At 43.4% G+C, this 24858-nt stretch overlaps 1 protein-coding gene across 1 annotated transcript in view; it reads left to right on the forward strand.

Annotated features, from left to right (window-relative positions):
- The window catches only part of MYO10 (myosin X), a 203143-nt gene that overhangs the window by 144813 nt on the left and 33472 nt on the right, over positions 1-24858 (forward strand). The window contains exons 20-24 of the mRNA XM_081014582.1: positions 20286-20410; positions 20887-21001; positions 21706-21812; positions 23965-24177; positions 24375-24414. Of these exons, the coding sequence (XP_080870708.1) occupies positions 20286-20410; positions 20887-21001; positions 21706-21812; positions 23965-24177; positions 24375-24414 (600 nt within the window). The remainder of the gene's footprint in view (positions 1-20285; positions 20411-20886; positions 21002-21705; positions 21813-23964; positions 24178-24374; positions 24415-24858) is intronic.

Consider the following 24858-nt stretch of genomic DNA (forward strand, 5'->3'; position numbering starts at 1 on the left):
AATCCCTGTCAAAACTACGTACAGTGGTACCTCGGGTTAAGTACTTAATTCGTTCTGGAGGTCCGTTCTTAACCTGAAACTGTTCTTAACCTGAAGCACCACTTTAGCTAATGGGGCCTCCTGCTTCCGCCGCACCGCCAGAGCATGATTTCTGTTCTCATCCTGAAGCAAAGTTCTTAACCCGAGGTACTATTTCTGGGTTAGCGGCGTCTGTAACCTGAAGCGTATTTAACCTGAAGCGTATGTAACCTGAAGTGTATGTAACCCGAGGTACCACTGTATTGGACAGCTATAACGCAGCAAAAGAAAGATTCAACCTATTTGTGATTATCTATAGTATGTTACATATTCTTCTTTGGGAGGGGCACCAATTCTGTTTGACAAGGGGCAGAACATCCCCCCCAAAGAAAAGCAAATCATTAGTCTGTTAAGCCCACCTGTAGGTGTAGAAGTCATTCAATGTGTCATTACGATTGGAAGTCGTTAAAACTGCAGTTGCGATATAAGGGATTGGTATTTGGACTGGAGCGCAATTGAAATTTATAAGATTTTGGAACGCAGAAATGAAGAAAATAATCAAACCATTAATTCTAGCACGCGGGGGGGGGGGGCAATCTAAATTGTATAATTTGGCATCTTAATGATTGGTATTATTAATTGTATTATAATTTGGCATTGTTATAATGAAGCTATTATTGGATTGTTGTCATTCAAAACTAATAAATTATCACAAAATAAATAAATAAAAATAGTCTGTTAAACCAAAATGCTAAATCCTCGCAGCTCGCCTCTTTCTCCTCCACCTCCAGCATGGCCAAAAGGAGAACTATGCAAGCTTTAGATGCACCTTCTTCTTCTTCTTTGGCGATCACTCGTAGCCGAGTAAGATTGTCTTCCATAAACACGGTTTTAACAATGAGTCCGTAAGTGAGTGTGGAGGCCAATTCTGGATCCACACGTCCTTCCACAGTGGGAAAGTGGTTCCCGGGCAGGCGTTGATCACGGTGTGGATTTGCCAAGCGTTCCTTCCTCTTAGCACGTTTCTCCTTTGCGTTGAGTTCGAGTGTCTTCAAAGCCCATGACACCTTTGGTAAAGGCTGTTCTCCAACTGGAGCGCTTGCAGGCCAGTGTTTCCCAGTTGTCGGTGCTTAGACTACATTTTTAAAGATTTGCCTTGAGACAGTCTTTAAACCTCTTTTGTTGACCACCAGCACCAGCACCATTCAAACCCTAAGCTATGGTTAATTCAAGCTGTGGGCTGTTATAAAGTTTGCAAATTCTTCACAGTTGTGCCAGAGGAGGAGGCAGCAGCATGTGAGTCTGAGGCTTGCTGCAACTCATCCTGAGAGTGCAGAATATAGTTTAGTGTTGCGTGTCTGAACAGAGAGGAGGAGCACTTAGATGTGCTGCAACATAGTCACATGTGCTCCAGAGTCAGCGATCAGTAAAAAGCAAGGACCGGGAAGTGCCCACTGTGGAGAGCAAAGTTGGATGGGCATCTGTCATGGATGCTTTAGTTGTGATTCTAGGAAAAATTGCCCTCCCTCCTTCCCATTCCAGATCAAATAAGCATGTCCCTTCACCAGTTACGGGACATTGGTTGTGTAAGGCAGTTAAAAGAATACTGAAACTCCGCAAGATGTAAAATGTACTGAATGGTTGAGACAGAAAAAAATTGACATTTTCTCTTTTAAGGTGTGTGTTGTGTTGTTGTTGTAAACAAAAATTGCCCTTTTCCCTTATGGGGTATCCAAGAGCCCATATAGAGTCCTTACATAGGTTCCCTATTGGTAGGAGAAAATAACAGAGGCCAACCAGAGAATATTGAGAAGCAAAGCAACTAGTAAGCTTGATCTTTATTGATCTGTTGCAACAGGGTGCTCCCCTCACACGCAGGAAAAGAGGAGGACCCAGAAAAATGGTGTGCAAAGCCTTATAAAGACTTTTGAAATTGCCATCCTGTAGATCAGGACCACCCCCAGAATCATACATACATCACAGAAGGGGTGTAACCTAAGACCACCCCTCAGATACATCATACCTACATCACAGAAAAGGCGGTCTAAACAGAAATTTAAATGTTGTTTATCTCTTGTCCTTGTTTATCTCCTGTCTGGCATGTTACTTGATTGGATTTCCTGGGTAGCCTGGCCAGTCTTTTGTAATGATAAATACTTAGTTCCTGGGCCAGGTCACAGGCTCACACCCTATTCATTTCTTAAATGTGTCCTTAAGACAGGATTTGTGAGGAAAGAGACAATGGGGAGGTTTCCCATTTTGACCTTGTAGAGAAAACATTTGTTCAGTTTAGGAATCAAAATGGTTCCAGGTTGGCCTTCCTGTGCTGATCTATGTACGTGCTTGGTTGGTACACTTATGAACATTACCATATATCTAAGACCTCAAAATTCCTATCACATTGTGCAGTTACTGGTGTTTGAGCTGAGCATCAGAACTGTGTGATTTGGTTCAATGTCACCTGCAAGAGACTGAGGAGCAGAAATAAATTATTCCCCATGATTGGGAAGGAATAGCCTAGCAGGTTTTTGGAACGAATCTATGAGCCAGGAGTTATTTTGAGAAAACCTGGTATCGCATTTAAATCAGATGGAAGGCTCTGAGTGATTCTTGAACGTTTCAGAAACTGGATAGTTCTTGGAAGCAATACTTTTTCAAGTGGGTGGAAGAAGGGTGCGCCTGAGACAACAGAGCAACATTTTTGGAGACTGATAAGCTATGTCTTCTGTGGCAAATTTCCAAGCACAGTTATCCATTAAGCTCATAATTTGACCTTCATTGAACCCAATGTCCATGGCGCTGGTTGTCTTTTTGTAGGGTAAATACCTTTGTTGGTGTATATCTTATTAAAAAAATGCCTTGTAAGCTCTGAAATACATCCACTGTTCTTCCCAGCTCAGTTTTGGATTCAGGGTGCAGGCAACCTCTCCAGCTGCCCCTTTCCGTTTCTCTAGAATTAATTTAATATGCAGCAAGTGGTGTTGCATCTAGCTCATTATCTCAGAAGCTCATGACAAGGTTGAAGGAATTCATAAAAGTGAACCATAAATGAATTTTTCTGTATATATGGATTGAAGCAGCTCGGAAATCTGAGGTGAGAGACTGCAGGAAGACAGACAGAAAGAAAGCTTTTCCGTAGCAGCATTATATCATGCATAAATCCCTGAGCTGATTATTTGATGTCAGTGGAAGACAATGCCAGTTTTTCTTAGCATGAATGGGTTCTCTGATGTGTAGATGCTAGGAAATTTGTTAGACTTTTTCTTAAGTTATTACTTAAGAAGGTTATTACTTAAGAAGGGGATGCGGGTGGCACTGTGGTCTAAACCACTGAGCCTCTTGGGCTTGCCGATCAGAAGGTTGGTGGTTCAAATCCCCATGACAGGGTGAGCTCCTGTTGCTCTGTCCCAGCTCCCAGTTTGAAAGCATGCCAGTGCAAGTAGATAAATAGGTATGGCTGCGGCGGGAAGGTAAATGGCGTTTCCATGCACTCTGGCTTCCGTCACGGTGTTCCGTTGCGCCAGAAGTGGTTTAGTCATGCTACATGACCTGGAAAGCTGTCTGTGGACAAACACCAGCTCCCTCGGCCTGAAAGTGAGATGAGGGCTGCAACCCCATAGTAGCCTTTGGCTGGAATTAACCATCCAGGGGTCCTTTACCTTTTTACTTAAGAAAGCAATGAGATGCATGGTGCCAGTGTAGCAAGGACTGCCCCCCACCTTTTTCAGATTTTGACATTTGGATCTAGATGTTCAGGGCCAGGACAAAACAGTGGACCTCATTAATTCCAGAATCTGCTGTTTTAAAGGACCTTATTACTACAGTTTTGACCCACCCTTCTCGCTTGGAACCCATGATATAGATTTATCCCTGTATATTATCCCCACAATAACCCTAAGAGCATAAGACTATCAGATCAGAGGCCCATCTTGTTCTTACCATGGTCAATCAAATGTCTATGAAAAGCCCATAAGAAGGTCTCTGGGGCAACAGCATTTTCCCCACTTGTGACTCCTAGCAAGAGTTAAGGGGCGCATTGCCTGCGATACTGCAGAAGAGCCATCATGCTAAATCTTATTCTCCATGAATTTGTCTAAATCCTGTGGCGGAAAATTTCACAATTTAACTGTGTATAGAAGTATTTCCTTTGTCTTAAATCTTCAGCTTGATTGGATGATTCTAGGTTCTAGTGTTATATGAGAGAGAGAGAGAATGAATTCACTTGGTCCATGTTTCCCACAAAATGCATTAATTTGTACACCTCTATCATGTCTCCCCCGTGCTCCTTTTATCTAAATGAAAATGCCCAAAATGCTGTAACCGCCTTTCCTCAGTTGGCACTACTTCCCATCAAATTACTGGGCATAGGGAAGCAGCATCACGTATTGTCAAGGTTAGTACAGTGGTACCTCGGCTGTCGAACGTAATGCATTCTCGAAGACTGTTCGAGTTCTGAAAAACCGAGGCGCAAAGAGCTGTCTGCAAATTCAATTGAGAAAACTGAAAAACACGCAGCGGAGGCCGTTCAACTTCCAAGAAGCGTTAGAAAACAGAAGCATTTACTTGCGGGTTTTCGGCGTTCGGGTTCTGAAACGTTCATCAACCGAGACGTTTGAGAACCAAGGTACCACTGTACCAACAAGAACAAGAACACACACACAAGGAAAGAGAAAGTCTGGATCTATTGCCTCTGTCATAACCCTTGTGGCCCTGTAGGAAAGGGGAGAAACCACCCTAGGAACTGGGAAGAGACAGATGAAAACTAAACGCTTGCAGCCTTTTTTATTTTTCAGCCAAATTGGGTCTTTTAGTGACTGCCGTATATCCTTGAGCCAGCAGGGGAAAAATCACTTGCCCCAGCCAGAGTTCTAGAACTGCGGCTTCAATTTGGATCATGTTCTCCGTGTTGACATGGTAACCGTTCAAGAAGGTATGCAGGGCCTTGGTAAATAGCCACCAATAAAGCAGAGGGTAGCTTATTCCCTTCCAGCAAAAATATTTAGAGTTCCTAAACTCCCAGGCTAGACTTGGTTCGTTTCAAGCCATCTTGCTTGTTTTATCTCCTCAGGTCTCTGAAAGGAATCCGCTGGCTTCAAAAGCTATTTACATTCTCAGCACTCATAAAGAAAGATTAGCCCTTGCCGTTCTCTTGGGTTAGGGAGTATGCAACAGTGGCGGCGGCTGAGCCAGCGCTGGCTAGGCATGACTTCCTCTGAGTAGCAGCAGGAATGAATTAAAACAAGCATAGCCAAAGATATCACATGAAGGTCTCTAAATACCAGCAGGCTGAAGAAAGAGCCCTGTTTTGTGCGCAAGTTCCAGTGCCTCTGTGTGCTTCATGTGTGCTGCTGCAGCAGCAGCAGCTGTTGCTGCTGTTACAGATGCAGTTTTGTCCTGTCGATTAAAAGCTGAGGGAGGACAGAGCTTCACAAAGGTAAGGGAAATCTCTCAAGAGATGTAGGAGTTAAAGATGTTTGGCTTTGGGGCTGAAACTGCGATGACCAAGTTTGTCACAAGGAGCATTTAAAGCCGTGTGTTTACTCCAAAGGAAGTCTATTAGCACAGAGAGATTTTTGAAGGCTGCAGAACTTTGGCATTTAAACAAGCAGCTTTTGGTGAGAATGCTTCCACAGTGTCCAAAGCTGCTTGCCGGTGGACACAAAAAGGAAATGTGACCAAAACGCCCCTGTGCTTCGCTAAAAGGTCATCAATTGCTTTAATGCACCCATTGCCTGTGATTTCTGTGGAAATGCCCTCCTCATTCCAAGGCAGTTGGAGTTTCTTTTAAAAGTGTGTGTGTGTGAATTAATGCATGCTTTACTTGCAGTACAATTTGTGTAAAAGTTGCAGGAAGGGAGGTGGGTGGGAAACAGTGCCAGATTTACGTATAAGCTAAACAAGCTATAGCTTAGGGCCCTACTCTCCTGGGCCCCCTCAGAAAATGTAAAGGAAAAAAACACCTGGATGTACATTTCCAAAATGTAAGATAAAAAAACAAATAAAATAAAACCTACATACAGTTAGAGCTTCATAATTACTTCACGATTAATATACTTCTTAATTGTATTTCAGTTCAACAATTACTTTGATAAAAATACATATTTTGTTATGTGCAAATGGCTTTAGTTACCTATTAGGTCCATAAATTACCATCTAGCATATATTCAACACAAAAACAGCGACAATTTGTTGTTGACAAAGGACAGCTGGACATATAAAGGGCCCCAGTACCTTCAGTAGCTTAGGGCCTCATCAAACGTAAATCTGGCCCTGGTGGGAAAGGATGAAAAGCACAAAAGTTGAAAGGGGTTATCGTCCAAATAAGCTTCTTTTATGCATGCTCCCACAAGTCAGAATACATTTTGCAATCCCTCTGGCAAAACCTGATGGTGCACATTTGTTGAGTCTGGGATGCATTGTGCCCAGCGGAAGACAGAACAGTTTGCTGCCAGAAGAAGAAGATGACAGAGAGAAAACAACAAGGAAATATTGGGTATGACTGATCTTACAAAAAAAAAGAGATGGAGGGTTATTTGTTTATTTTCAGGTTCATCCTTGGCATATTCCACAATAACTTACGGGGAGGTCATTGGCAATAGAACCTTTAAATATATAAGGAAGAGTTTAGGGCTGTCGTCTCCTAAGCATGCTTGCCTGAATTCAAAGAAAATCTGTTTTTGATAAGGTATAAAAATCTGTATCTTGCCTAAAACCACTTTGAGGTTTATATTACAATCAATCCATATGGCAGCAAGAAGTCTGGACTTTCCCGAGACTCTAAATTCAAATTGTTCTATCACTGAGATCCAGGATGACATTAGACTAAAAGCTAGCTGCATTTCTACATTAGTATGTGTATAAATCTTTAGGTTTCAGCTGGGGTGAAATAGCATAATAATGATAATACCCACAATATGGTACTATTATCACTATTGGCGTTAAATATAGCAGTTGCAATGAAAGAAAGAAATCACACTCTTCTATAATGCAGTGTAGCTTATTTCGATTCTAAGTTACTTTTTGTATTTTCCTTAGCTTTAGGCTAGCAGTGGTGCGTTACATCTGTAAACTGGGATTCAGACTGCAGGTTTAACCATTTAGAAAGCATTTTATAAGTAAAGCGGCAAATTACAGTTAAAAATATAGGAAGGATTTGATGAAATCCTCATAGGAGCAGCGTGATAGATTCTGATCTTAATTGCGTACATCATAAATACTTTTCCAAGTCGGGGAGCCAGGCTAAGGTTGGATGGGGAGGAAGGAAGCTAAGCCAAGGTTTGTTCTAAGAAGTGTGAACACACTAGGTGAGGCAGAGAAGAATTGGTTCACAGCTGGCAAGGCTGAGAAACAGGAAGGAGTCTAGCAAGGCTAGGGAACAAGGGGTTTTGAATCTTAAGTTGCACACTGGGACCAGTGTCAAAACTTTGCATCTTCATACCTTGTTCCTCTGTAGCTTGCTGAGACTATAGTTTGGGGAGTTTAAAAAACAAACAAACTGGTTAAGTAAGGGTGTTTGCTTCAGGCATAACATAATTAAAACAAATCATGGTTCACAAGCCCAACAACAAACCTTAGCTTCATATCATGGTTTGTTGCCGGAAAACTAACTATGCTTAGTCTGCTGGCCTAGGTTTAGACAAACAAACCACACTTTAGGAAACCATGACTTAGTGTTATGTGTGAACCAGGCCATTATCTCAAGAGGCAGGTCCAGGATTTCCACAGCCTTTGTTGTCCACTCTAGTTACGAAATTGACTACTAACTGTTTGTACAGAACTGTTTGCCCTAAATTTGTTGCAGTTGCACAGAATTTCAGATCTGAAGTTAACGAGGTGACCTTGTCTCACTGTAGTCAGATGTGCAAAAGCGCATTGCCATAGGTCAGGAAGTAAACCAAACACCGTCAATCTCATAGTAATTTTGGTTCATTTTTATCGGGCGAGGGTCAAAAAACGCTAGTGGGGACTGTTCAAACCACTTGTCAACTTCGTGAGGCCACAGTAATTGCGACTGATCCAATCACAGTGCACCAGATGGTGCTCTGATCACCTCCCTAAGACTCGTAATAATCGTCACATCCAATTTCGAATGAAACTGAGCGGTCTTGCCATCAAAGTGCTTAGCAAATTTCTTACAACAGACTTTTAATGGGGCTTTTCCAGCAACCCCATTCACCACCTTTAAAAAGTTCTGCTGGGTGGTTTCTCAATTGTGATTGTGAAGTGAGCATTTTGCTGCTGCAGCCACTACCACATGGTAGCCACCAAAATTTGCTCAAGCCTGTGTTCGGTCAGATTTATTCTGAGATTTTCACTACCTGTGCCCTTGGAACCATCCTTCTTACTCCATTGCCCGGAGTCTCCCAGCATACCACAGAGACATTAAGGTTTGGCAGTGATGAAGAAGGCACTGAGGAGCAATCCTACCAAGAGATGGTTCCATTCTGCTGTCCCACAGCAAAACCAGTATCTCTCAAGTGCCAGCCATGTCAACTGGGAAATCCTCCAGAGAACATTTGGGAATCCACTGTTTGTGTCCAGGGGTGAACCTTCTTAATCAGTCTCCCACCCAGCACAGGAGTAGTCAGCCTCAGACAAAACCTTACCAGGTAATGGTCTGTCATTGACAATTCCCTTCCTGTCAAAAACCATACCAAGGTAAAGGTAAAGGGCCCCCGGACAGTTAAGTCCAGTCAAAGGCGACTGTGGGGTTGTGGCGCTCATCTTGCTTTCAGGCCGAGGGAGCCGGCGTTTGTCCACAGACAGCTTTCCGGGTCATGTGGTCAGCATGGCTAAACTGCTTCTGGCGCAACGGGACACCGTGATGGAAACCAGAACGCACAGAAACGTTTACCTTCCCACCACAGCGGTACCTATTTATCTACTTGCACTGGCATGCTTTCGAACTGCTAGTTGGGCAGAAGCTGGGACAGAGCTTGCCAATCAGAAGGTTGGCGGTTCGAATCCCCGCGACAGGGTGAGCTCCCGTTGCTCAGTCCCAGCTCCTGCCAACCTAGCAGCTCGAAAGCACGTCAAAGTCAAGTAGATAAATAGGTACCACTCCGGCGGGAACGTAAACTGTGTTTCTATGTGCTGCTCTGGTTTCGCCAGAAGTGGCTTAGTCATGCTGGCCATATGAGCCAGAAAAACTGTCTGCGGACAAACGTCGGCTCCCTCGGCCAGTAAAGCGAGATGAGCGCCGCAACCCCAGAGTCGTTCGAGACTGGACTTAACTGTCAGGGGTCCTTTACCTTTTTTATATATATAATTACTGGATACGCCTCAAATAATTTTGATGAGCATTAAGCTTAGTACAGTGGTACCTCGTGTTACAAACCCCTCAGGTTACAAACTCCGCTAACCTGGAAGAGTTACCTCGAGTTGAGAACTTTGCTTCAGGATGAGAACAGAAATCGTGTGGTGGCGGCAGCAGGAGGCCCCATTAGCCAAAGTGCGCTTCGGGTTAAGAACGGTTTCAGGTTAAGAATGGACCTCCGAAACGAATTAAGTTCGTAACTAGAGGTACAACTGTAATGTAATCATCACATTAACAGATGAACAAAGTTTTCCACTCTGAATGCCTAATTTTTTTAAAAAAAATGCCCCAAAGTAATTATCTTTTGATATGTTTTAATTGTCATCGGCAGATCTCCAGGCCTGCAGCTTTTTAATGGTCTGATAGAGAGATAAAGCAAATGGCTGAAAGAATTTCTCCACTTCCAGAGAACCACTGATAAGTGCCAAGTCGTGTGTGGTGTCAGCTTTCGCAGATGAATGGCTGCCCCAAATTCAGCTGAAAGAACAAGGGTACCAATGGAGAGTGTGCCAGCTACCTCAAATTGTGCTTATTTCAGCTAAAAAATACAGCTCCTCGTGCCCCTAAGTACAGTATGATAGACTCCAGTCCAAACACTGTAAAGTAACAGCTCTGTTTGAATAATTCTGACAGGAAAATGTCCAAGTTGTTTTCCTGTCAGAATTATTCCAGCAAAGTGGCTCAAGAAATACTTTCGGATTTCCTGTGGCTACATAGAACCAAATACGCCGCTTAGAGATTTTTGAAAACATTAAGTGGTATATAAATGTTTTTACATAAATAAATAAGGGCAGTCTTCTGTATTTTTACTCAGAAATAAGTTCAGCTGAATTCAGTGGGATCTGCACTCTTAAGTACAAAGCACTGTGGGCAACACAACTTAGCCAACATTAAACCCTTTTACATCTCATTAGTTTCAGTAATTTAAATATGTGCTTAAATTAGGGGTGTACAAAGCTGTGGGTTTGTTCTTCCCGTTTTCTGGTTTTTCCGATCTTAATTTCAGTATTCCGCATTTTCACTTTTGATAGGCACTTAACTAATTGACACCTTTTTGCAAACAGATTCCCCTCACATAATGCATGTTTGTACGTTTTCAAGAATGAGTGCATTTTACTGTGCACTTTCTCCCTGACATAATACACTTTTGTACACATTATTTTGTTGGAGAGCTGTTGCCACAAAATTGGGAAGCATGAATTTCGAAGGACAGCTGCGTGCCGGTTCATGGATGGTTTTTGTGAGGTACAAAAATTAAGTTCTTCCCAGCCTTTAGCTTAAATCCCTCCCATGGATATCAGTAGATGCTAAAAGTTTGATGGGCGTGTGTATTAAATGTCATGCCAATACGGACAGCAGATATTAGCACCTGCCGAAAAAGTATTCTCAAAGCTCTTTGCTGACAGCCCATACCTGTGGCTCAAAAGATCCCTGTAAACAGGTGCATATGTTCCACTGAAGGCCAATAAGATTAGGCACTGTTAATCCTTTTTTCTAAACTGGGGGCTAAGTTACAATAAATTCTGCCTTGGCTGTGTTGTGCTGGCTGGCAACAAAGAGACATGAAATGCATCTGAGGAAAACTCCACCCGGCACTTAATCGCTTGCTGTAGGGGGGAGGTTGTATTATTTCTTGCATGCTTCAGCTCGGTACTGCTGAGGCAGTTCCTAAGGAACACGCAAGGTAAGCCTCCATTTCTTCTATTGCATTAAGCTTGGCATCTGAGGAACATGTGGCTTAGGTGCAGACTTATGGGGTTTGTTCTCTGCAAACCAGGGTGTACAGATTAAAGTAAGGGGAGTGGGTGGCAAGTGTCGATCAGAATATAATAATAATAATAATAATAATAATAATAATAATAATTTATTATTTATACCCCGCCCATCTGGCTGGGTTTCCCCAGCCACTCTGGGCGGCTTCCAACAAAACACTAAAATACAATAACCTATTAAACATTAAAAGCTTCCCTAAACAGGGCTGCCTTCAGGTGTCTTCTAAAAGTTTGGTAGTTATTTTTCTCTTTGACATCTGGTAGGAGGGCGTTCCACTGGGCGGGTGCCGCTCCCAAGAAGGCCCTCTGCCTGGTTCCCTGTAACTTGGCTTCTTGCAGTGAGGGAACTGCCAGAAGGCCCCCAGCGCTGGACCTCAGTGTCCGGGCAGAACGATGGAGGTGGAGACGCTCCTTCAGGTATACTGGACTGAGGCCGTTTAGGGCTTTAAAGGTCAGCACCAACACTTTGAATTGTGCTCGGAAATGTACTGGGAGCCAGTGTTGGCTTTTCAAGACCGGTGTTATATGGTCTTGCGGAAGGTCGGCGGTTCAGATCCCCAAGACAGGGTGATAGATGATAGATAGATCCACAGTAGGTAGATGTCATGGGTGCGGGTGGCGCTCTGGTCTAAACTACTGAGCCTCTTGGACTTGCCAATCAGATGGTCAGCAGTTCGAATCCCCGCAACGGAGTGAGTTCCCTTTTGCTCTGTCCCAGCTCCTGCCAACCTAGCAATTCGAAAGCACACCAGTGCAAGTAGATAAATAGGTACCACTGAGGCGGGAAGGTAAACGGCGTTTCCATGCGCTCTGCTTTCCGTTACGGTGTCCTGTTGCGCCAGAAGCGGTTTCGTCATGCTGGCCACATGACCGGAAAAGCTGTCTTGGCCTGAAAAGCGAGATGAGCGCTGTACCCCAAAGTCAAATTTGACTGGACCTAACCATCCAGGGGTCCTTTACCTTTACCTTTACTAGTTAATATAAGCCATACCAAGACAGGAGATTGTTGCCAGTTGCTCTTTCTAGGTGCGTTCCCCACTTTTTGAACAAGGCCACACAAGTCTCTGAATGAAGGAAGCCCCCAGCTGTTGTGAGGGTGCCAAGTTGTGTGATGAAAACTAGCAGGTGGCGATATCATTTGATCCCCACCCTTGCGTGCTTAAGGGAGGGAAGGAGACATGGTACTGAGAGATCAGGGTGGAACTAAGGAGCCCTGAATCACATTTAGGATGTGTGAGTGCCAAGGTCACTAGGTTTTTCAGTCCTAAATCATAGCGTTTGAAATGAAAGGAGCTCTATGAGCTTACCAAGGGGATGGGAATAAATTTGGCCTTTGAATGCTGCCTGACCTTTGGTTTCCTAGCAACACAAAGCTGTTCAGTGGAATATTTTGGAGGTTCCTGATTTAAACATATCAAATATTAGCTTTGTGCTAAGGCTGGCGAATTTCCCATTTTGGCTAAGCTACAGGGAAATATCCAGAATTGTGCCAAATTGTTCCCCTTCTCCTTCCAAAATCCGTTGGAATTGTCGTGCACATGTTTACCTGTTGAATAAAAGCTCCAAGCATCCAATCCCCTGACTCGGTAGCTTTGTTAGTGTATCTAGTACCCATTTTGCTCCATGAATTCAGGGACGTTCTCTGCAGGAACAGACTGAAGCATTTCCTTCATGAAATAGGATGGTTTTAAATTAGTTTCTAGTGTGCCTTCCAATGTGGTTCAGTGGATTGAGCAGAACCAGTAGACAACTGAAGTTGTGTTCCTAGTGGATAAGAAAAGCCATCGCAGGTGAACCTTGAGTTCTTATAGGAACAGGCGGGTCACAACCAAGCACAGTGCATCAGTCATCTACGGTGATCCACCAGATTGTCATTAAAATGCCAGTTACTACTTCTTTGGCGATCACTCGTAACCATGTCTTCCATGAACACGGTTTTAACAGTGAGTCTGTAAGTGACTGTGGAGGCCAATTCTGGATCCACACGTCCTTCCACAGTGGGGACATAGGTTTCCAGGCAGGAGTTGATCACAGTGAGGGTTTGCCAAATGTGCCTTCCTCTTAGCACATTTCTCCCTTTCGTCCTGAGTTCGAGCGTCTTCAAAGCTTTTGAGTATTAAATCATGAATTGTCTCCTGCTTCTTCCAGCATCTTTAAAGGCGCCCATTTTAACGTTTTTGGTTATAATAATAATAATTTTTATTAATTTATTATTTATATGCTGCCCACCTGACTGGGTTGCCCCAGCCACTCTGGGCAGCTCCCAAAAAAGGTATTAAAAGAACAATAAAAGATCAACTATTCCAAACTTCTCTGAACAGGTCTGCCTTCAGATGCCTTCTAAAAGTCAAATAGTTGCTTATCTGTCTCACATCTGATGGGAGGGCTTTCCATATACATAAAGATATCTAACTGACTTAAATGGCAAATGGGTAATAAAAGACAGAAGGTTAATACTTGATTGGTTTACAGCTTACAGTGTCTAGACTACCTAGATGCAAAACGAGTTGCACGTTGACATTTGAAGTAGGTGGAAATCTGAATTGGAAAGGACCAGGATAAGGCAAGATTTGGACAGGAAAACGGAGACTGCTGGCAAAACCTGTTCAGATGTTGTAAATAGTCCCCTGTCGCCATGAGATGGAAGTGCCATAAAGTCTTAACGACCTTAGTTTGCATGCCGTGCAAGGGGAGAGTACATCTGTCAGTTTAAGCCAGGGACCTTGTGTTAGGGATGGCACAGTTATTGTTCCGACACGTGGCAGAGACCTCCTGCCTATTGCCATAAACAAAGATGCTCCCTAGTCATCGGGAGTTAGGTGGGAGAGGACATCTGCCTCTTAATTAATGTTTCACAGCATGGCTGTGTGTGTGTTTCCCAAATGGAGAAATCTGCGACTATCTGAAAGCCTGATTGATTTTTCTTCCGCGGAAGACCACTGACCGATGACAATGTGGCAAAAGCAGGAGAGGACAGATTGAGGCTCTTCCAGCAGGGGCTGTAGGCTTTAATTAGGGTGACCTTAGATGAAATGGTAACAGACTTTTCACAGGTGGGGAGGAGGGACTGCCAACAATCCCAGCTGGGGTCTGGAGACATGCTGCCAGTTTTAGTAAGGCGTGCCAGTCCCAAAGCTAAAGTGAAATCTTAAATCTCCCCTTCCCAGCCCTGAAGCTAAAGAACAAGGCACCCCTAAATCTCCCCACCGCCATTAATTTGAACAGCTTCTGTTTTGAATGGATAGATGGTCACACCAACGTCTTTGGCTGACTGTCATCACTAGCATCTCTCACACAAACACAGTTTAAGTCAATTTTTTAGGGGTTTTAGCCTATGAATAAACCTTTTCAATTTGAGTACAGTGGTACCTTGGTAGTCAAACGCCTTAGTCGTCGAACAAATTGGCTCCTGAACGTCACAAACCCAGAATTGAGTGTTCTGGTTTTCCAAACATTTTTTGGAAGCCCAACATCCGACGCAGCTTCCAATTGGCTGCAGGAAGCTCCTTCAGCCAGTCGGAAGCCGCGCCTTGGTTTGCGAACCGTTTCGGGAGTCGAGCGGACTCCCGGAATGGATTAAGTTCGGGAACCAAGGTACGACTGTAAATGCTGCCAGTAGCTTTTCAGAGGCATGGAGGCAGCGGTGTAGAATCTCTGTCTGGCATAAGCATATTCCAACCTCAATGTTGGCCATGAATCGCCTTTGAGACTGCACCTCACCTGAATCTGACATGCACACACACATGCACACTTCATTAAGACGTGTATCAAGTGCTCTGCACCAGGATTCATCATCGCCAGCAGCGTTGCGCCATTTGCTGGTGCCCAGGATGTGCCATGCGCGGAGTACAGACGGTGAAGAGAACTGACTGCGCCAGCCCAGTCCTTGCCACCAATGCCACTGGGTGGGCGCCCAGCAGGAGAGGGGCAGGGAGGCGGAAGCAGCCAGCTAACCATCGCGGCCCTTGGGGGGCAAATCCCCTCAATGCTGGCCGGGCAACCATTCAGCGAGGGGGTCCAGGATGCAGTGGGAAGGCCAGGGCCTCAGCGGCAGGCAAGGCAGGATGGGGGTCGGGGGGACACCTGGTTTGCTCCATCTCAAAATCATGCACTTGGGGCTATTTCCCCCCCCCCCCACTACACCTCTGATCACCACAGTATATCAGGGTGCCCTAAGCAAGGAATAGAGCCTTTGAGATTGCTGTTCAATAGCCTTCCAGCAGAGAGTTTTAAGCAAAACCCATATCTGTTGTTTAGAAGAAGCTGAAAAACATAACTCTGCAAGATAGTGCTTGGGAGTTTATTTGAAAGCTACTGTTTTATGGCCCTTTGTTATTTTGATCATTTTAATGGAAACAGTGTTTTGTTGTTGTTGTTTTCCTTTCTTTGACCACATGAGAAGGCAGGATATAAATTAGTGATGGAAAAATCTTTGGAGGTGCCAATGGCCTTGGGGGGTTTCCCCCATGATAATCATAGGAGGACTGAGGCTGAGAGTGTCTCGGATAGATTTGAACCAGGGATTTCCTGATTAGTCACTACAGAACACCTGACATAAAGACTTTGAAAGTACCAAAATACTCTGTTGGTTATTGTCTAGCCACAAGCCAGGACCATCCACCTCAGAACAATTCACCCCAGGGTTAGGCAGAACTTAGATCAGAATCTGCTGATGGCTATTTGGGTAATCAATAAGGGTTTCTGACATTAACATTCTAACATTAGCAAAAACTAACACACAAACACCCTCAAATAACACCCTCAAAAACACAACACAAACATAACACAAAAACCCTCAAAAAATTACGTTGATAATGGGGAATGCTCAGGGAGGGGGGAAAATGAGTGGATTTTTATATTGAATTTGTGAGTTTGGCTATGTACCACTCTCAAATCCCCAAACAAAGCCATGTGCTCAGAGGCACCCTGTTCCTTAATTCTTTGTGCATATCCGCAGACCTGAGTCGCAATTTTGCATTGGCTCTGGTTGATAGACCTCAGGGTTCTAGCAAAAAACATGACAACAAAGTAGAGCCTGATGACTGCCCACCTCTGCTTCAAACTACCCAGATCACATGTGTTCATAGCTGGGGCATGGTGAAGAAAATGCTGTGTAAGCAAAGAGCTGCAGATTACTCAAGCAAGGAGGCTGAGTCATTATGTAGTGATGGAAGTCAATTCCCCTTACACACACACACATACACACAGCAACTTGCAAGCCAGTCTGACTTGGAGAAGAACCCACAACAGTAATGAATAATCAGACCCTAAGTTTCCATTGGGTTGCAACTGCTTGCTACCTACAGTTGGCTTGTAAATTAAACCCCAGGCAGAAGAAGTGGGTTTTAAGGGGGAGGGAGTCCTGTCCTTGAGAGCCACAACTCGGAGACGCACCAATAGAAAAAAAACACAAGGTAAGTTTCAGATATTTCTGTCTTTCAGTCTTGTTCTCCGTGGTAGTGGTCAGGTTCCGAGAGATGTCTGAAGAATGTGGTTAGTTAGCTCTTGTAGTTTAATTATGATAATCATCCTCTTTCAGTTTCCCTTTATTACTAATATTTTTGAAATAATCATAAATAAATAAGAATAGAAATGTGCACCCCACTCCCGAGACCATTCCATTGTAACCATAGGTAAAGGTAAAGGGACCCCCCAGACCGTTAGGTCCAGTCGTGACCGACTCTGGGGTTGCGATGCTCATCTCACTTTATTGGCCAAAGGAGCCGGCGTACAGCATGACTAAGCCGCTTCTGGCGAACCAGAGCAGCACACGGAAACGCCGTTTACCTTCCTGCCGGAGCGGTACCTATTTATCTACTTGCACTTTGACGTGCTTTCGAACTGCTAGGTTGGCAGGAGCAGGGACAGAGCAACGGGAGCTCACCCCATCGCGGGGATTCGAACCGCCGACCTTCTGATCAGCAAGTCCTAGGCTCTGTGGTTTAACCCACAGCGCCACCCACGTCCCACCATTGTAACTATGCAACCTCCCAAAATTGCAACACCTCTTGCGATGGTTTGACCCCTTCCCGTTTTAACAGTACAAATTCTACAAACACCCTCCTATCTCCTCAAAATCATTTCTCCTGCGTATTCCCCGCCTTGCCTTAATGGCACATGTTAAGTTATCATTAACAGCTATATCTCACACCTCTTTATACCATTCTTCCATTTTCTATTCTGCTTGCCCCTTCCACTTCCTAGCAATTTCCCATTTTCCCCTGTTTTAGCCATTGCCCCGTGTTACTAAGCAGCTCCTTTTCTCTTAACCCATCTCTGCAGCACAGAGCCCAAGAAGCTGTTGCTCTTGTGTCTGTCTCATTTGCATCCTTTTCTGTGCAGCCCCCACCCCATCAGAAGCCAAAGCCACACCAGGGCTAATTATCCTCAGAAAGGGAGGGGTTGCCATGGCGACTGAGCACTTTTTAAAGCACCAGGAATAGTCTTCATCATTGTTCAGTGTGCACGGAAAAGGTCAGCACGGAGGTTCCTTTCCGTATGAATTTTGGCCTCCTTGCTAAAGAAGAGCGACTTGCGCTTGCGATGCCGCTAAAATGGTGAGTTGATAACTGAGCTTTATGACACCGCTGTTATGAGCCGAATTCTTCGGTTCTCAGCTTGCAAGAACGGACACAGCAAAGTATTTCCATGGGAAAGGGACTTGTGGGAAGCAAAGGAGATCTTTCTCTCAGCTACAAAATTTGTTGCTGTTGCAGAGAGAGGTGTTTGAAAGTTAAGACTCGAGTGATGTAAACTGGCTGTTTTGTTTCATCTCCGAATATAAGTATTTCGATGAATAGGAAACAAGCATAGTTTGTCTCCCTGGTGGGCTGACATGACTTTGATATTGTCGGGTTCAGATCTGCTCCCCTCATGCGTTGTACGATCCTGAGATTTATTTCAGGTCATAGGGAATTGGAACCCGCGATTAGGAAAAAATGCAACTTTATCTGCGCTTTATATGAAATGTATTCTTTGAAAAGGTTTTACATGAATCAGGTTTGTTACAGGGAAGCATAATTATTAGGGAGAAGTGATGATCGCACCCAGTGTATTGAAACATACTTCCTTAAAGTATTTTGAGAAAGTTCTGATCATAGACATAGACATGCTTGATTGCATGTTGAAAATGTAACTTATTATTGAACGTGAATGTTTTCGTAAGGCAGAACGCATGAGTAACTTCATTTAACTACGAGGACAGCTTCCACGGTATCAATTAATCACATGAAGCTCAACATTGGAGTTCCACATGATTTTTATAGTGGAAACTTGAAGTGTGCTCGCTCACTGACTCACTGCCATGTGAACTCATGTATAGCCCACAAAATATTTTTCAATAGCCTTGCCACATTTAATCGTAAATATAAGAAATCATTTACTATGCCTTTTTAAGCTATAGTTCTCTGAAATTGATAGTCGACAGTAAATGTCTTTACCAAAAAGAAAGGCAGAAAAAAAAACCCCACGACTAAAAAAAATTACATGTTACTTTAGTGTCCTTTTTAAAAAATGCCCCCCCCCCCCATTTTTAGTTGGAATATTTAACATAATTTGTCTCCTGACTTTGCATTCTTAAATCAATTTTCTGTCCAAGGGGCTGTCTGTAGAACACACTTCATTGCGCCCTGAATACCCCGTCCCCCTTTTTAAAGGAGCATTTTTTTGTATAAATAAGCTAATTCTCAGCCGTTCCTGAAGGAATTAAGCCCATATTTTGTGTCAGTGGCATTTGACTCGCAAGCGGGATTTGATTACCTCTTGGGAATACAAATCAAGGCATTTAATTTTCCCCAAAGGCTCGCAGCAGTTCCTTTAGAGATGCTATTATATTGTATCATTGCCAAAGCTCTTTTATACTCTGCCATTACTGTCAACAGTTTGGAATTGCTAAATAGCAATGAAGGGGAGTGAGATGGGATTGCTGATCGGATTAAGTAGCGACTAAGGCTCTAAATGGGGGGCTGGGGGATTACCTCTGTAATTGTTCCTTTGGTTTACTGCCTTTGGAGGCAGGGTTGCTACCTTCTCTTAATTGGCCCTGTTGCTGCGCCTTTAACAACAGCCTAACACACATCTTTTTTAACCACCTGTCTCCTTGCCTCCCCAAAACCCACCTACTCAATTTCTGTATCTCAGGCACAAAAGTAAAGGCATTAAAAAATAAAAAATCAAGCTCAGAGCCCCATTCTGAAGAGGAAGGGAACTTAATAGTCCTTAAAACTGATGCCATTTTACATTTGTGTATTTGTGTACAGATACCAGAGCACAAATTTTACTGTTCTCTCATGGTGCCTGAAGTGTGTGAAGTGTAAACGGTTGGTCTGTGTTCTCCCTTTAAAGGTCTCAGAGGCTGGTACTGCCTTATTTTCCCTGCGGTTGAGATTTTAAACAGCATTTACATGTGTGAATCCACATTAGACAAGGGGTATGCATCTTTTGAATTTAGGCATTTGTCTCCACAGGGCTCATCCTAAGTCTCATACTTGTAACCAGTGTTAGAAATTCAGGTATATAAACTAATCACCAAATGGCACCTACGTTATGGATGCCACAATGACATTAGGCGCCAGGGTTTTTTGGTTTGGTATTGCAATTGTGTTGTTGTTGTTGTTGCAATTGTGGTGTTGTTGCTGCTGCTGCTATTCCATTTCATATTTTAAAGAACAAATCTCAAAGCAGTTTACAACACATTGAAACATCAAATAAAACAATCCAGAATGAAAGAAACCCCAAACTTCAAAGAAAATACAGTGGTGCCTCGGGTTACAAACGCCTCAGGTTACAAACGCTTTGGGTTACAAACTCTGCTAACCTGGAAGTAGTACCTCAGGTTACGAACTTTGCCACAGGATGAGAACGGAAATCGCGCACCGGCCGCGTGGCGGCAGTGGGAGGCCCCATTAGCCTCAGGTTAAGAATGGTTTCGGGTTAAGAACGGACCTCCGGAACGAATTAAGTCCGTAACCCAAGGTACCACTGTATCTCAGATCCTCCTTCTCCAAGTGACAAGTTGCTTTCCCTAGTCGCCATCTTGCCATCCAGAGATCTCCACGTAGACCCATGCCAGTTGCAAGACATGCCTGGCATCTGGCTAATTTTGAACATTGCTTATAAAGTCACCTTTATCGGTTATTTATCAGATGTCACTGACTGTTTTTTTCTTTTGTTTTTTTCAGATGCCCGACCAGTTTGATCAGAACGTGGTGTTGAACCAGCTGCGATACTCTGGAATGCTTGAGACCGTGCGGATACGAAGGGCTGGTTTTCCAGTGAGGAGGCCGTTTCCGGATTTTCATAAAAGGTAAGCCTACCTTTTGTTTAGGGATGCGGGTGGCGCCGTGGGTTAAACCGCAGAGCCTAGGACTTGCCAATCAGAAGGTCGGCGGTTCAAATTCCCGCGACGGGGTGAGCTCCCGTTGCTCGGTCCCTGCTCCTGCCAACCTAGCAGTTTGAAAGCACGTCAAAGTGCAAGTAGATAAATAGGTACCGCTCCGGCGGGAAGGTAAACGGTGTTTCCATACGCTGCTCTGGTTCGCCAGAAGCGGCTTAGTCATGCTGGCCACATGACCCGGAAGCTGTACGCCGGCTCCCTTGGCCAATAAAGCGAGATGAGCGCCGCAACCCCAGAGTCAGCCACGACTGGACCTAATGGTCAGGGGTCCCTTTACCTTTACCTTTTGTTTGTTTGGGTGTTAAGCATTTTAGATGAGGTGTGTAGTCCAAGTGAAGCATTTTTTTTTGAAAGGGAAAATCACCTTGGTTTTTTTGTTCCCCCAGATACAAAGTCCTGATGAGAAATTTGACTCTCCCTGAAGATTTAAAAGGAAAGTGTGCTGCCTTCCTTCATTTGTATGATAGCACAAGCACTGAATGGCAGCTTGGGAAATCTAAGGTAAAAGAGACAAGAATTCCTAATGCAAAACTAGATAGCTGTGTTGTTATTGTGGATTAACATACAACAGAAGCTAGACCTTGCCAGGTGACTTTGCCTCAGTTCCTAAGCCAGTGAAACTTGGTATATTTGCACCTATATTAGCTAACAGCATGACTCCCCACCCACAAACCAAATTGTGGTATAAACCACTGAGCCTCTTGGGCCTCGGAAGATAGGCAGTTCGAATCCCCACGATGGGGTGAGCTCCTGTTGCTCTGTCCGGGCTCCTGCCAACCTAGCAGTTCGAAAGCACACCAGTGCAAGCAGATAAATAGGTACCACTGCGGCGGGAAGGTAAACGGCGCTCTGGTTTCTGTCGCAGTGTCCTGTTGCACCAGAAGTGGTTTAGTCATGCTGGCCACGTGACCCGGAAAGCTTTCTGTGGACAAACGCTGGCTTCCTCGGCCTGAAAGCGAGATGAGTGCCGCAACCCCATAGTCGCCTTTGACTCGTGTGTTTGGGGGAGTAGGACATCCCTAATACTGCAAGCCTCCCCCTCTCTAAGAAATAGAAAAATGGATCCACCTTGAAGGCTGATATTGATTGCCTGAGAACACCTTTTGCTCACTTTTCTCCCAGACCCTCAAAATGACGCAGAATAAGTTTTTGCATGATATTACGAAGAGACCCTCAATGTGTATGTTGTTGCTCTTTTCTTAAAGGTGTTTCTCCGTGAATCTTTGGAACACAAGCTGGAAAAGCAACGGGAGATAGAGGTTGGCAAAGCAGCCATGATCATCCGAGCGCATGTCTTGGGCTATGTGGCACGGTATGTAAGAAGGAGCTGCCTTCTACTACACCAGACCAGTAGACCTTCTAACTATGTGTACAACGACTAACAGGTCTCCGCTTGAGATCTCAGACTTTCCCAACCTTGGTACCCAGGACAGAAGATCAGGGCTTTTTTCCCCAGCCAGAACTTGCTGGAACTCAGTTCCGGCACCTCTTTTTCTAGAAAAATAGCACTGCATAAGGTTAACAGAGGATTGAGTTAGAGCCTCATGCACACAAATGCGTTGGAAGCTACAGCCCCTTCCTGCTTTGTATATTAGGCATGGATTTTAATTGGTAAAACTACTCAGGATTCCCCTTCTAACATCTTTAGACTTCCACCTTTCTTCCTGTCTTTCTGTCTCCCTGCCACAAAAACTAATGTTGTGTTGGATGATGATGCCATTTAGCAACAATGGCCTTCACTGTCACACACTGGAATTTCCAGGGTACTGCATTCATTATATGCAGAGAAGTAATGAAAGTATGTGGTATATGTTCCTTTCTTAAAACTTGGAAACGTTTTCTGTTTTTCTGAGGGGTAGCTTACACGTTATCTTTATCATGTGGAGTCTGAGACAACTTGAAACTATATAGAATTTTCGGCTAAAGCAAGGCTATTGATTGCAAAAAATTGGAAAAGTGGTATTATGTCGACAAAAAGAGAGTGGCTTGCCAAATTATTGGAGTATTAGAATATATCCAAAACAATGGGAGAAATTGGAAGGATCTCAAAAGAGAAGATAGACAAGGACTGGAAGGTGTTTAAAGGTTACTTGCAAAATCATATTGAAAAATCAGAACTCCTATTAGAATAAACAAGTTCCATTATAAATACTGAAATACTAAATAAGATGGATAACAATGTGTAACAGAAAAAGAAGTAGAAAATTGGTTTAAAAGTGTGTGAAAGAAAGTAATAGAAGTGGAAAGAAATTGCAATTGAGTAGATTGGAAGTCTAACACAAGGGTGGGGTGAGGGATGGGGGTGGGAAAAGGAAGTATTTGTGGGATTGAGTGTGGGTATGTATGAATATTTTTAAGGATTGTATGAAATGTATGTTTGTATATTCGTAATATGTATGTATTAATGTTGAATTATTTTAATAATAAAATATTTGTGTTAAAACAACAACAACTATACAGAATTTTCATGCTAACTGGTCTCTGGATGTTAGTGTACCCCATGCAACTGTATGTAGGAATTGTGACGTACTTCTGCAAGTACGTCTTTCATGTTATACAGACATAATAAATGATCCACATGACACAGAAGAGCAGTTAGTGTCCGTATGTTACACAGCTGTTGGAGAGAAACCATCATGGGGCACCACATTCAAGCATTCCCTGTGTAGTGTAGACCCAAAGTGTTGATGGCCCCAAGTTGCACTATTAAGTGATTTGCACAACCAAAAGCAAATCTTCAATTTGGGTGTGTTCCAAACGTTTTTATTTGCACTATTTAAAGAAAAGAGATTTGTAGCCTTGGTGTATTTGCAGTGGCAGAAGGACAGGGGGGGAAACCCAACAGACCAAGCCATTTAGTTTGATTTTTTCCCTCCAAGACACAAAAGAACAATAGAACTAGGTGACTGAGTTATAACGTTTTATTTGCTTACTTACCGTCATGCATTATGTACTAGAGCCTGAGTCCTAGATCCCATCTGTTTACTCCCCCCCCCCCCAAAAAAACCCGAGTCAATAGAGGGGCGTTCAATAGCTGTTTGGGCAATGAGGTCATTTCTTTTCATGTGTATATTAGACCTGCCCATATGTATTGAATGGCGTATCTGTTAAAAGAGCAAAAATACTTTTCTTATGGACAAAAGCTATCCTCCGATATACAACTTTCTTTAATGTCAGGATGTATACATATCAAACAAGCTTGATGGATTACAAATAGATGCTATTAGTGACATAAAAATGCTTCCTTAACTAGGATGCATCTCTTCCTATTCTAGAGTTGGAGTCTAGTCATTCTAGTGAAACAGTATCATGAAGCACAAGTAAAGAATGTTCATGAGAGTGGAATTAATATTACTGTCTTTGCTGCCTAGAAGTTTTAATTTATCCCCTTGGTATTAATGGTTCCTGTCGCTGGTTCATCACACCTTCTCTTCATATAGATGTGTGTCTCTGTTTCATTTCAGGAAGCACTACAGAAAAGTCCTTTACTGTGTAGTTATCATACAGAAGAACTACAGAGCTTTCTCTTTGAGAAGGAAGTACTTACTGCTAAGGAAAGCGGCCATCACTTTCCAGAAGCAGCTACGAGGCCAGATTGCCCGTCGTGTTTACAAAGGGTTGCTGGAGGCGAAACGACAGCAAGAGGAAGAAAAAAAGAGAAAGGAAGAGGAGAAAAGGTATGGAATACGTTGTTACTTGACAATATCTGGTAAGCAACTTAGCTTTGCTGCAAATTAGCTTACAGCAACCTTTGTCATTTTGTGCAAGTTACTGTCAAGCAATCACATTGGTTTCAGAAGTCACATCTTGAAAAACTGGATCCCCGTGTAATGATGTCTTGGTTTTGATTCCTTTCTGATATTTTCTTATTTAGAAAGCGACAAAAGCAGGAAGCAGAACGTCTTGCTCGGCAGGTAAGCTGTTAATGGTGTCCTATTCTCTTTTGTGTTTGAGTAGCTCTTATTGTGGGAAGCAGAACCTGGTGAGAGGACTTGATAAAGTTGTTTCTGTCCAATTTCTGCATTGTGCTTTTCTTTTCTTTTTCCTGAAGCAATATTTTAAAGGAAGGATTTACATGTTACATGAAGCATGGGACTGACAAAATTAGCAGTCCATGTTTATTTCTCCTCTTCCATAAAACGTTCTATAATTTGCTCCATATGCTGATACTGTTTATCTCATTTTATTTATTATCCCACCCTAACCTATGGGCTGATTGTGGCTTGTAACATTTTATAGTCCTCTCCCTGGAGGCTCACAATCGAAGACCCAGTAATATTTACCATGGACCTGGGTGTTATTTTCTCAATTTCCACTCATAGCTGTCAACTTTTCCCTTTTCTTGCGAGGAATCCTAT

Source organism: Podarcis pityusensis (genome assembly GCF_964106645.2).
Source record: "Podarcis pityusensis genome assembly, chromosome: 7".
Lineage (NCBI taxonomy): Eukaryota > Metazoa > Chordata > Lepidosauria > Squamata > Lacertidae > Podarcis > Podarcis pityusensis.